The sequence below is a fragment of the Cydia splendana genome, chromosome 3 (genome assembly GCF_910591565.1).
Source record: "Cydia splendana chromosome 3, ilCydSple1.2, whole genome shotgun sequence".
Classification (NCBI taxonomy): domain Eukaryota; kingdom Metazoa; phylum Arthropoda; class Insecta; order Lepidoptera; family Tortricidae; genus Cydia; species Cydia splendana.
The window spans coordinates 24,769,262-24,783,686 of record NC_085962.1 but is presented as its reverse complement, the minus strand read 5'-3'; the positions used below and the strand labels follow the sequence as shown (position 1 = coordinate 24,783,686).

General features: G+C 37.6%; 1 protein-coding gene and 1 long non-coding RNA gene across 2 annotated transcripts in view; one reads left to right on the top strand and one right to left on the bottom strand.

Annotated features, from left to right (window-relative positions):
* Nucleotides 1-14,425, top strand: part of LOC134789394 (uncharacterized) — a 485,188-nt gene that overhangs the window by 103,574 nt on the left and 367,189 nt on the right. The window lies entirely within an intron of this gene.
* Nucleotides 2,517-6,434, bottom strand: LOC134806323 (uncharacterized). Its single transcript, XM_063779536.1, has 4 exons — nt 6,291-6,434; nt 5,811-5,951; nt 5,012-5,165; nt 2,517-2,843 (listed from the first exon to the last, which is right to left on the bottom strand). The coding sequence occupies exons 1-4, from the start codon at nt 6,337-6,339 to the stop codon at nt 2,711-2,713; spliced, it is 477 nt and encodes a 158-aa protein (XP_063635606.1). The 5' UTR covers nt 6,340-6,434; the 3' UTR covers nt 2,517-2,710.

Genomic DNA, 14,425 nt, shown 5'->3' with positions numbered 1-14,425 from the left:
GTATATTTTCCTCGCAATCGAAGTGAAAAGCAGAGTGTACAACAAGGGCATAAATGTCCATTTTTACCTTCGCTTCGCTCAGACCAAAAAATTGCCTCGGGTAAAAATAGGTCACTTTATGCCCTTGTTGTACAATCTACTATTAGTTTTGATTCACATGGACAAGTTGATAATTGGTTCAATATTAATAAAACTAACTTAACATAAATAATAAGTTGATCAACTTTGTTTTATATGATATCCGCTTAGTATGACGTATTTGTCACTTCCCTTCGATGTCATTATATGCGGATTCTACTGTACAATATATATTTTATCGAAGCATATTCAATCTTCACACTGGCGACACTTTTTTTGTAATTTGTAACAGCTTTGTGCCAAATGAAACGTTTTTCACCGCACCAACTCGTCAAGGCTCTCGTTATTATTCAAAAACTGATGAGAAAGTTGCATTTTATCCGCAAGAGGCAAAGTAATTACTTAGATGCAAATTTTGAGTTGTTTCCTCAAGTTGGTTGGTGGAATTTCTTTTTAAGTGATTGAAAATATTTTGACACAATTTGTTGTATATCAACCACAACTATACCTCTGTTTGATTTTTTAAAATTATTAATTATTATAAGAATTAGGAGCATTAATAAAAATTGTATGAAAACTGTTTTTCGCTCCAAATTTTTACAATAATCAAAAAATCTAAAAAAGTAATCGTAGGGGCATAACTATGGTTAATATAGGTACCTACATCAAAATATTTTATATAATAATTAAAATATTTTCCATAATGTCAATATCCAGAAAACGGGGACTACGTTTGTACGGAGAGGCGGCCGTTCCCTTTCCTCTTAATATGTCAAGGTTATGTTTTGCAGTTGACATTTTTGCTCGCGTTGGTGTGGTGAAAAATTGCGTGTTACACTCGGTAACAACGTTTGTTTAACCCTAATGCCTTGAAACACTCCCAGCGCTCGAGATTAGCTTGCTCGGGTTTCAACATTAGCACGAGGAGTTACAACATGTTTGCCCCCTTATAAAACAAATAACTAGTTACACACATCTTAACAAGCCAACGTTCCAAGAATATATGTATACCTAGGTAGGTATACGACCTTATTGTATGTTTACCTTATGAACCCCAAACGGCGCATCCATTTGCCGTGCCACTGACGCCACAGGGGTTAAATTTAGTTTTGTGAATAAATAAAGCCAACCTAACTCCACGGTGTTTTTCAGTAGATTTTCATCAAAAAACGATCGGCGTCAAATGCCGTGTTTGGCGTCGTTGTCACGATTTTGCGTTGACGTCAATTGCCGTCTGTGGCGTTCAAAACGTTAACAAAAATAAAACTTCTAGCTGCCGTATACATATATATTGAATACCTACCGGTACTAAAACTAAAAATTATGGGAATTCAGCCTTGTGGTTAATTGGACGGAAAGTTTTCCTAAATATAATACAAACAAACAAACCGAACAAACTGGTTTGTGACCCAGCATAGAACGTTTTCTCATTCAGTGTCATAGTATGTATAATTTTAAATAAATGTAATGCCAATGACGTAGTAAATGTGAATAGGTTTCATAGTGGGTCAGGAATCAAGCTGTTCGATAATATGTACCTACTTAAAACTACTATGTTTGGAATACTTAAAGAATGACTGGACCTAAAATGTAACTACTTAAAATTCACGGTTGTGCCCAAGTTACTCTTGCAATCGTAACATAAGGATATATTATAAAATATTTCTAAAAGAAGGAGGAAGAATAAGACCACTGGTCATTCCCGTATATGTAGGATTTCGAATAAATATGGCAGTCTATGTCATTAGGGCTCAAAGTTTCTACTTGCCAAATAAATGTAAATCTGTTCAGAATTCAGTATAACCCTTAAAGCTAACAGATAGACACATTTGTGTTCAGTATGGGTTTTTCTATGCCTACCTACTTTTAACTTATACATACAGAGATTCCTGATACACGTTTCAATATACAGGGTGTCCAGCGGCAGATTTCCGATTTCAAATTAAGATAATTTTCGTAGCGAAGTGTGAGGGATTCGCGGGGGGGGGGGGGGGAATGACATTACGGACATTACGGACAGAGCAGCGTGTAGAAACGCGAGGCGTAAGGGCTCATTTAGACGATGCGAGTTTCATTACATTGCGGGTTTTGATCGGTCGGTTGAATTGGACGTCTAACAGTCTGCAATGTAACTAAAATCGCATGCGAGATCGCGTGCCGTCTAAATCAGCCCTAAGTTTTGCTATTTTCAAAAACAGAAATCCGCAATCATCTCCTTTTCATAATAAAGGGGCCCACTGATTAACAGTCCGCCGGACGGTATCGTTAAAATTTTGTCAGTTCTGAACAACTGACAGGTCGATACTGTCCGGCAGACTGTTAATCAGTGGGCCCCTTTATGAATAGTTTTGGTTTAAGGTCACGATCAGCTGGGTAAGAGAAGCATGGTTTATTTTAGCAAGAGAAACCGTATTACGACTACGTAAGTATTTTTAAGTTAATTTTATTTATGCATTAGTTTCTTTATCATCATTAAATTAAATTTTTAACATCTTTAAGATCTCTAAGTTTGCCTCATGGTTTCTCTTACCACATCTAACCTCATATGTTACAGTTTTTTTAAACAAATTATAAAATCGTAAATATGTCGCTGGACAGTCTATAGGTATCATAAAATGAATGAATGTCGTCATCATTGTGGTCTGGTTAACAATAGCGCGGCACTGAATACGATTGGCAATGCCATTGAGAGTGATTTGACTGAGGCACCGTTACACCTGTGGTCCAGGAAGCAGAAACACCATGTCGTCTCGTCGTACCAGTCTCTGGAACATAAAGGAAATAAGTAGAAAATAAAATCAATATTTTGGAGACAATATTACACAAGTCTATTAAAACTTGATATACATACTCAATACATACCTACTTATATACATAGATAACATCCATAACTCACGAATACCTACGCTATGTTCACATCTCTATCGCACGCGCGTAATCATATAGCTGTCCCACCCATGCGCCGGCAGTCAACGCCACTATGCGAGTGGGAGAGCAACAGGTATAATCATGCGCGGGCCGTGGAGATGGGAGATGGCGGGTCAATGCACGATAATCTTCGTGCTTTGCCTCCTTACTTGACGTATGTTCGGTTCAAATCTTGCAAACTATAGTTCGTTTTTTTAGCATTAGAAATAAGGTAAACAATCTTGATGTGTCTTTTAATTGAAAAACACATTTTAAAAATAAGTTACGGCAAATATGTAACAATTATGAATCTAATACGATCATTTATATTCTTCTGCTTTCAATATGTAATAGTTTTTGATTTTTAAAAAGCGTTTTTCAATAGGGAATATTAGGCAAAGCTCTGCGTAGGTGGCACCTTTGTGGCACATACAGTAAACAAACCACATTGACACATGGCCTACCGCGAATCAAGAAAATCGAAATTTCGTTATCTAATCTCTCTATCACTCTTGCATATTCGAGCGATAAAGAGGCAGATAACTAAATTTCGATTTTCGCGTTTACCGGTAGGCCCTTGTTAACAAACCGCCTTGATGCATCAATGTCATATTTTAGTGTCTGAAAACTTGTCAAAAAACAGTTTAAGGCATATATAGTATGTATAAGTTAGTCTATGAATTTACTGAGTCGGTAGTGCTGCACTATGGCGGCAGAACATTGCAGTAATATCCCCTATTAAAAGACATGTCAAAATCGCTTACCTTCTTCCAAGTTCTTTCTAATGCTAAAAAAACGAACTATAAATTAGACCCACTTCCCATTATATGATTGAACTGAAACTTAACACACCCTACATAAGTAGGTAAGTTGGGTGACAATGAGAATACGATACTTCGGCTTATACTACGGTACCATCGAGCTGAACTGATGATGGACAAAGTGACCTTGGGAACTCTGTGATAAAACAATGTGTTTGTGTTTGTTACAATTGTCTCAATAGTAAGAAAAGTAGGTACACTCAGCGAAAGAAGCTTCTATCAAAAATGCAGTTTTTGACAATTTCAAACATCTGTCTACCCTACCTACTTAAGTCAGCCAAGGTGACAAACGTCGACAGAGGACGCCGAACGAAACCAGGGGTGCGAAACTCCTGAGATCGGCCAAACTCGGCTCCGCTCGGCTCAGCATTGCTCCGAGCAATTATTAGGGTTGGCACCACTTGACTTCCTTTTGCGTGCACGACCACAGATAAGATAATCACTTGAATTTTGACAACCCTAAATAGTCGAAAGGGATAGTGCCATATATTAGAAAGGGATAGCAAGATTCGACCCTGAACCGCTGTCAAACTTCGGTTTTGTAGGAATTTTCCTTTCTGTACGATAGTACTATTACTTATTCTGTGACGAAACTCAGATAATGTTTGGAAGTAGTCACGTGACTTTCGTAGCATCTGTCATCTCAATACATTTTTAATTTTCGTTTGACAAGTATCAATGTGATTGTCATCTTCTTGGCTAGGCCCCCAGATATTTTTAAGAAATCTGATGTGCTATTTCGATTTGATAAGTAGGGAGAAAAAGTAAGTATTAATGGTATGGTTACAATGCGTCCACTGTATCGGCAGCGGTCGGATTTGCCGATGCAAGTAACCAGCAATCGGATTGTTGATGGAACTTCATTCGGATTTTAGTAATGATCGTACAGTCGGCAGCAATAGTTGGTAAGCGGGCCAGGTGTTCAAAATGATCTTGACGCGACTTTATTGTTAAGAGAATAAGAGCGCGTCAAGGTAATTTTGAACACCTCGCCCGCTTAGCAACTTCTGCTGCTGACTGTACGTGCGGAATGTTTGTGAGATGCGGAACGAGCGAGCGGGGCGCGTCTACTGATCGACATAAATATATAAGTACATATATACAATATATTGTAAAAAAAATACTGTCAAATCTTAGGATTAGGTTGCAGAGTGGACCCCAGGCTTCCCAAGTTTAAACTAAAAAATGGATAAATGATATCTCACCGTTTGACATCAAGTTCTTTGACAGTATTGTTGACATAGTTGGCCAAGTTGACATCCTTAGCGGCCGGCCGGCACCCCTCGTAGGTGTCCGCTGGGATGTCCGTCCTGAACGCCCTGAAGTTGCTCAGGCAGTCTCTAGTTATAACTTCTTGGGCTGTAAATAGAAGAATAGAAATTATTTAATCAGTATTCACAAAATAATGGGCGGATCCGGGAGATATATTTTTGTTTATTAAATGATGTAATATAAATGATGCCAAAAACACTCAAATAATTTTACTTCAGTTTATTTTGTAGCAATGTAGGCTAAACATTATATTTACAATATAATACAATACACATCCTCTCTATTGCACAACCTCAAACTAAATTTACAAGGAAACCCACATAATGTATTTCATAACAATCACTCAAAAAAAATTATGATCTCAATAGTATTATAAATTAGAAAATATGTATAGTTCAATGCTTAAAAATAAAGATAATAAACTCACTGTCTCAGGCGAGACTCAAACTCACACCTCCGGGATACCAGACCGCCTCTCTATCAATTAGGCTACCAAGACTTACCCATTGACAGTGACTATTACCACCTCCTGTGCTTGTATGTTTGTTACTCAATCACTCTAAGGGCTGGATAGGTTTGTGTAAAATATTATAAACAAATAAATCTAGTACACTTAAAAAAAATTAGAACAAGAGATTAGCTGATAATTGAACAACTTCTAAAAAATTGCCTGACTAGCTAGGTACTTAATTAACTAGAATCAGAAATTCAGAACCTTTTAATACTACTTACCTCCTTTTCTCTCGATAAGTTTGACGCAGATATCATCATTATCCAGGCATGGCTGCCCAAGGTATCCAATGCCACGCCAATTGAAGGGCTCCGAACAACCAGGAGTCGCCCCGGTGCATTGGTAGCACCAGATAGCTAAACCTACAAAAATAATAACATTTTTATTATTAAGCATCCCAATTAAGTATTATAGTTAAGCAATCATCCAGTAGTGTAGGGTCTAAAGAAAATGATCGCTCAAACGAGCTTAGGCCAGTTTGCCAAAAATGCTTTTGAAGTCGCAACCGATTTGAAAAATTTTTGAGCAAGTTCAATGATTATATGTATGGAATTGCTACTGCTACTGATAAGGCGAGAATAACATAATATCAAGTGAATTTATAAGGTTGATACATCATTATCCGTGTAAAGTTAACAACAACATAAAAGCACCACACCCATAAACAAACGTATGAAATGAATTGCAGTTCTTATACTTACATTTATTTAATGTTGAAACTAATACAAGTAATATCAAGAAGTATTTCATATTTCTTTCTTTTTACAAAGTATTATATTCAAATATTACTTTAATTCGTATAAACGTTGCTATCAACGGCCAAAATCAAGTAACGATATAAGAGGAAACTAGATTAGAGGAAGCAAAGCGAAGCCTCGGCGAAGATGCGGCGAAGCGGTAAGCGGTGTGTTGTCACTGTTGTCATTGTCAATGTCAATTTGACACATAGATGTTTTTTTTTTTTATTCGTCCTTTCTGGACAGGTTAAGACCAAAGGCCATACTGCCTAGTCTTCGGTGAAATTAACTTTCATAAGTCATTTTAGTTCTAAAGTCTTCCGTTTTTTTTTTCATAAGTCAAATCCAATAAATATGTCTTCAGTATATTTGTCTTCAATAGTTTGTTTTATATATTGTCCAGTCCAATAATAAGTCTTCAGTTTAGTAGATTACCTTGTCAATATCAGGGTTACCAAATCTAGGTATTTCTTCAAATCCAGTAGAAATTAGAATTTCAAGTTACTTCCAGATCATACAAAAAAATGTATACTCCTCACAGATATTAATCTGTGAGGATTCAAAATTAAACTCGTACCAAGTCAAAACAACTAATTTACAAATTCCTTATCCTATATTTCACCAACAGTGCTAACTATATATTTATACAATGGCAAATATGTACATTATTTACAATTAAGTCTGTAATGTTACGCGGGATACACTCTGAACGCTCAAAGATAAGTAATAATTCATCCAATAGCACAAGGCGCTGAATGCCAAAGGATGGGCAGTCAAAAATAATGTGAGATATGGTTTCTTCATTTAAATTACATTGTGAGCATTTCGGACTATCAACCATTTTAAGACGATACAAATGAAAGTTTAATCGACAATGACCAAAACGAAGACGCATAATAATGGAATAAAATTTTCTATTAACATAAAAATTACTTTTACATAACCATGGCTGACTATTAACTATACCACAATCCCTTATTATCTACTTGAATAGCATGGTTCCAATGTGACACATAGATGTATATTTTGACCATGAATTAACAATATAATAATAATATGTTATTATTTTAACTGGATAAGGCATGATGGGTGGGGGAAATGAGCGAACGGGATAGTCTTATGTATCTTTCAGTAGAAGTAGCAGCGAAAGCGCTATTATTGTTTGTCCTTGTCACAGTCTCACATTTTAGTTTATTCTCCACCATAAATTAGTATGGGTTATGGAGGGCAACAAATAAATTCGACCAATCACAGTGTCGCATTGCCTATGTTTTGTTCCTCACAGAGGCACGCGTATACCACTTCTATAGGATCCTACCTTCTATGATTTTGATCGTTGATTTGGAGTTTGGAGTACCTACGTTTCGTTGAACGCTCGTCAACGAACGAAACGTTTCACGCTCCTGAGGTCCTACCGCGAACCACGTTCGATTTGTTGCCTCTCTGTCGCACTTGTAAATTCGTACGTAAGTGTGACAGGGCAACACATCGAACGTGGTTTACGGTAGGTTCACTGGTTTCGATGTTCATGTTATGTTTAAGTTGGTTTAAGTAATCAAAATCACAACTATACCTATAATATAATAAGTAATATGCCGCCAAACATTGCTAATCGATTTTATACAGGCGTCTAAAATTATAAACTGTAACCAAACTGTAACGCTGCAATACGTCCTTCTGGAGTCACGCTCCGACATATATGTATAATATATATAAATACTTAAATACATAGAAAACAACCATGACTCGTCAGTCGTCAGGAACAAATATCTGTGTCATCACATCACACAAATAAATGCCCTTACCTACCGGGATTCGAACCTGGGACCATCGGCTTCATGGGCATGGTCACTATATAGTTATATACCCACTAGGCCAAACCGGTCATCAAATAAACCTACATCTTAAGCAACACCAGTCCAGTGACTGGTTGTTTTCTAGGAATCTCGCTAGCAAGAGCGGTCAATAGTGACTAGATATTATCTGAGGCACCGCTATGAAAATAAAGTAGGTAGGTAACCGACATAGAAACAACAACTGTCATCTAACTCAGGGGTTCCCAAACTGTGCGCCTCAGCGCCGTACACAGTAGAGAGAGGCGCTGTGAGGCAATCCACCACACCATGTTAGCTATCTATGTCGAATAGCCTAGATAGGTTAGGGCGCCGCCGCGCGCCGCCGAAATTTTAAACTTGCAAGTGCGCCGCGGACTGATAAATAGAAATAGAAATAGAAACCGGGCTTACAACCCACAAATTGTTGTCACTAAATAAGCGTTGCTTAGATTACCTAAAGGTTATACAAAATCAGCCTATGTAGAGCTCAAATTGAATTTGGTCTGTGTAATCATGAATCATCTTGGATGATTGAGATAGTGGAACAGAACTGTCCTGTCCTGATATACCTGGTATGAATTATCTCAGATGTTTTTTCGGGCTCGGGCCAGTCGGGTCCTAAACCGTTTCCCTTTGCCGTTAGCCTTTGTTTCTTTTAAGAGCTATTTAGATTATTTATACTTTAAAGCAAATATCGTTCACCGTTTACATCTTAATACATAATTTATTTTATTACTTACAGTAAGCGCTGTCGTGATTAGCGCATTAATGAAAGTTGACTAAAACCTAATAATCCTGGGCGAGTGAAAGCACACAGGTCAAATGAACTAACGCGGAAACAGGTACTTTTACCGAGTAGGTATATTGAACGAGTGGGATATCCGCACCAAGCCCTTCATCGCGTGATTTCGTAACCTAGTGACGTAGTATCGTAAGAACGTACAATAATACATACTATGTACCTACCTGTACAGCCTATGCAATACATCCCAGGTCCCATAAAGTCAGATGGGGCAAGAGAAACAGTAAGGCATGAGGAAGACCGTTTGTTGTCTAGTCCATAGTTTAATTTAGGTACTTAAGTATATGCTTAATTTGTATTGTATTGTATGTCAGGTTTTTGTTTTGATATTAGTGAACAATAAAATATATGCATAGTAATGTATTGTACTGTATTCTCTACAAGTGCTTTTCTTGACCCGGCGTCGGTGTTTCTCTTACCCCACCTGACCTTAATCCAAATTGAAATGTACTTATAGTCCGTCAAGCCATTACTATCAGTAGAAAAAAAAACGTAGGCGCGAAGGATTATCGTTCCATAGAAAATTTGAGTTGCTCGCCTTTTTCTACTGACAAAGTTGTTTGACAGACTATATCTAGTTACTCGTATGACTGTTAATGTGATAGAACTGATAGACCGCGGGCCAGGAGCAAATATCGTCAGTCATCGCCTCCCGCTTGATGCTTTGTCAGATGACAGTTTAGATGAATTAAATATCGTGAATTAAAAAAACCGGACAAGTGCGAGTCGGACTCGCCCACCGAGGGTTCCGTACTTTTTAGTATTTGTTGTTATAGCGGCAACAGAAATACATCATCTGTCTGTGAAAATTTCAACTGCCTAGCTATCACGGTTCGTGAGATACAGCCTGGTGACAGACGGACGTACGGACGGACAGCGGAGTCTTAGTAATAGGGTCGCGTTTTACCCTTTGGGTACGGAACCCTAAAAAATAATCAGCCGGATGTATCGCGGTGGAAAGACCGTCACTTTTTTCTATGATATAGGAGGCAAACGAGCAGACGGATCACCTGATGGTAAGTGATTACCGCCGCCCATGGACACCCGCAACACCAGAGGGGTTGCAAGTGCGTTGCCGGCTTTTAAGATGGGAGTAGGTACGCTCTTTTCTTGAAGGTTTGAAGGTCGCATCGGTCCGGAAATACCGCAGGCGACAGTTCATTCCACAGTTTGGCTGTGCGAGGCAGGAAGTTTCTGGAGAAACGCACAGTTGAGGACTGCCAACCATCCAAGTGATGAAGATGGTAATGTTGTCGCGTAGGGCGATGGCGAAAAGAAGCGGCAGGGATTAATCCGAACAATTCCTCGGAGCACTCCCCGTTATACATGCGATAGAAAATGCAGAGCGAAGGCCACATCTCTACGCAGCGCCAAGGAGTCAAGCCGTTCCGAGAGACGCTGGCAGTACAATTCGAGCCGCTCTTCGTTGGATGCGGTCCAGAGGGAGTTACATCACAATCATCACATGAACATGTAAAAAAAAATATTTTTTTCAGTCATCGCCTCCCGTTTGATACTTTGTGAGATATGATAGTTTAGATGATTTTATTCGTTATTTCTATATTATTTTACTGAAATTTATTTCATTTGTTTTTGCGTTTGATTGCGGTATCTAAACTTAATTGTTAGAATATCTTAAGAAAACATGAGTGAATGAAGAAGGATTACTTACCTACATTTTCCAGGTTCAGGTTGTCTAATATGTTCTCACTTCTGAGGTGAAAAGTTGTATGTACAACACGAGATCAAAGTTATTTACACCTCGTGCGCTTTTAAGTCCCTTCCTACGCTCAAGATTCTACATATATCTACCTACCTATCTACTTGTACTATAGAATCTTTCGCTTGCACCGCTCAAAATAAGCACTCGAAAAGATATCAAACTTTGATTTCTTGTTGTACAAATACAAATAACTATCTACATTCGCGCGCGCATTTAAGTAGATGTAGTGCATAATTGTTTTTCATCGTATTTTCTCGGAAACGTTCGTATTTGTCATGCTAGTCCGGTCAATGGCAGTACTTTTACTGACTGACTGAAATAGCAAAACACATTCGTAAGTTTCCGTGAAAATACCATGGAAAATAATTATTTATTTTTATTTTATTCATTTTAGGGATAACAAACAGCTATACAATATAATGTTACATTTAGTAGTACAATTAAAATTAACTTAATGCATTAACCAACGACATTATCCACGAATTACCTACAAGTCCTACAACAACAAAAAAAGCCGGTCAAGTGCGAGTCGGACTCGCGTTGCAAGGGTTCCGTACATAAGTGCGACTCACACGCTTGACTGCACATTTCTAATAGGTTTTCCTAGGGTAGATACGTATTGCAATGTCTAAAATTAAAAAAACTAACGTCAAATAACCTACGTTCAGAATACCTAAAATCTAAATACCTCATGGTGTTTTGACTTAAATACAAAATATTTAAAGTTTAAAGGGTGCATATTATAAATAATGTCTAAAATTAAAAACAGTAATGTAAATTTACCTACGCCCAAAATCACTAAAATCTAAATAAGTAATGATTAAATACCAAAAGCTAAAAATGTCGAATGGTATGTTTGGTTTTACTTCAGCGTAACCTGTTTGGCAGAAATCATTTTCAATGAATGTTTAATTTGCAGAATACTTCAGTTTGCATAGTATACAACTCACCACATACAATATTTGCAAGTCCGAATCTTAAGTAGACTATTGTTAACGTGGCCGATTTTTGTAAACCATAAACAAACAAATCCGATTCGGAGCACCCCACTATCCACGTGGTCTTGTCTGTCCTACCCCTAGAGTGTATATCTCCGGCGCTGCGGGCAAAGCAGCCCTTTCGCCCTTGCGTATCAAAGCGCAGGCACTAATGGGATCCTTGGCAGCTTCGGCTTGCTGGTCGCCGAAGGCGACCAGCCTCTGCCGCTGCGGCTCCCATTGTGTTCTGCGCTTTGCTACGGCGGGCGAGGGCTGCTTCCCCTCCGCGCCTCCGGCTTTTGACATACACTCTAGGGGTAGGACAGATAAGACCACGTGGATAGTGGGGTGCTCCGATTCGGATCTACCTTTAGGATTTACCTTTGTCTACCCTCTTTTACGCTCGCGGAACCTACCCTACTACTTCGTACAAATAGTTAGCAAATGAATCATTTTAGGTATTTTGACCATATGGTATTTCAAATGTTGGTGTATCAAATTTAGGTGACATATCTTTTGGTACTTATTTCAAACATTAGATATTTAGTCCAATAGGTATTTTAAGCTTAGGTAATTCGTAGGTAGGTGTTACTTGCTTAGGTATTTAAAATCATTAGGTATTTTGAACGTAGGTTATTTAACGTTAGTTTTTTTTTAATTTTAGACATTGCAATACGTACCCGTTTTCCTATCATCTATAGGTAAAGTACTATTTTGTGTATTTTTTTCAAAATTTTAGGCCCACTAGTTTCAGAGATAAAGGGGGGGGGGGGGGGAAATGGTCGGACAGACAGACAGACAGACGCACGAGTGATCCTATAAGGGTTCCGTTTTTTTCCTTTTGAGGTACGGAACCCTAAAAATATGCAATGGTTGGCACAAAAAAGAGAACAGTTAATTATTTGATGTAGATTGTAGGTACTTAATTAAACAGGGAAAAATTATATGCTAAGTTAGTTACGTCATGCCTTATAAATATAACAAATAGGTAATGAAAATGTTTGCTTAGATCAGATGCAGATACAAAGCTTTAACTTAAACTAAATTAACTAAACCTGAATTTCAATTAGGGGTTTTAAAGTATGCACTAGATCTGTAGGTACCGCTAGTCTGTCCGTAATGTATTGGTGCGAGCGAAAGCCATGAGCGAGTGATAACAAAAAAATCATTGATTGATGCCAAAATATACCTAAGTTATACAGGATGTCCCAAACTTATGGGACATGAAGGGGAAATACCTTAAATATCGTAGATAGTGTATTTTGCTCAAAGATGACTTTATGTTATTTTTAAAAGTTAGTAATTCTGCATTCATAGATTTTCTAAAAATTACTTGCTTCGTCTGGGAATCGAATCGACTTAAATGTCAAAAAAAAATCAGCCTACTTTTATGATGCCAATCGAAAGAATAGCTAAAAACTAATAACTCTGCTTAAGCAACATTGTATTTTAAAAGAAAGGAACAACGTGAAATTAATCATTTTAATCAAATTAAAAACATACATGAAACTGCCGTAGTCAATTAAGTGGGTATTTTTTTGTAAATTAATTAATTAAATGCTCAAAATGTGATCCCTCTTGTCTTACGCAAATCGCCAATCTTTTAATGAGTCCGCTGCCTGTTGATTTTCTTATCATTTTATGGTGAACACTCGATGTGATATGGCACAATTCTGTTTGCAACTCGCCCACGTTCTCGTATCGCTTTTTGTATAGCATATATTTCACGTATCCCCAAAAGAAGAAATAATTCACCATAAAATGATAAGAAAATCAACAGGCAGCGGACTCATTAAAAGATTGGCGATTTGCGTAAGACAAGAGGGATCACATTTTGAGCATTTAATTAATTAATTTACAAAAAAATACCCACTTAATTGTCTACGGCAGTTTCATGTATGTTTTTAATTTGATTAAAATGATTAATTTCACGTTGTTCCTTTCTTTTAAAATACAATGTTACTTAAGCAGAGTTATTATTTTTTAGCTATTCTTTCGATTGGCAACAAAAAAGTAGGGTGATTTTTTTTGACATTTAAGTCGGTTCGATTCCTAGATGAAGCAAGTAATTTTTAGAAAATCTATGAATGCAGAATTACTAACTTTTAAAAATAACATAAAGTCTTCTTTGAGCAAAATACACTATCTACGATATTTAAGGTACTTCCCCTTCATGTCCCATAAGTTTGGGACACCTGTATACTATATGTACATGTATACTTATATATGCAGCGGATCGCCCGAGTAGTAACTAAGTATTTATTAATCTGTGCCCGAGTCGAGCAAATTTCAACGCTACGTAAGTAAAAGGAATTATACTTAATGTCCTACCGTCCCACGGCCGGTGCTCTCATAAGGCGCATCACGTGCTCTTCATTCTCTCGAGAGAAAGAAGTGAGCGGTTGCTGCGGACCGGTCGGTCGCGCGAATCGCGATCGCAGCCAGAAGACGGTTCGCGCGGCTTCGTCGCGCATGCGCCAGTTTCGACACCGCTGCGTTTCCGCGGGAAACTAAATCATATTCTAATTTTTTTTTAATATATTTTTTTTAATCGAACACAGATAAAGGCCAGTGCACACAGTGAAATAACAGTTGAATGATACATTCTTTGTCATAATATATCTGAAGCGAAAATAGCTGAAATCCTGAAACAATGGTAAGTGAATATTTATTTATCCATTGAAACTTTATTGCACAAAACATAAAAATACTGTACAAATGGCGGACTTAATGCCTAATGGCATTCTCTACAAGTCAACTAT

Coding starts and splice junctions, on each gene's coding strand:
- LOC134806323 (XM_063779536.1), bottom strand. CDS start 6,339: ATGAAATACTTCTTGATATTACTTGTATTAGTTTCAACATTAAATAAA. Junction 5,952..6,290: donor AGTTTCAACATTAAATAAAT/GTAAGTATAAGA, acceptor TTATTTTTGTAG/GTTTAGCTATCTGGTGCTAC. Junction 5,166..5,810: donor ACTTATCGAGAGAAAAGGAG/GTAAGTAGTATT, acceptor TTCTATTTACAG/CCCAAGAAGTTATAACTAGA.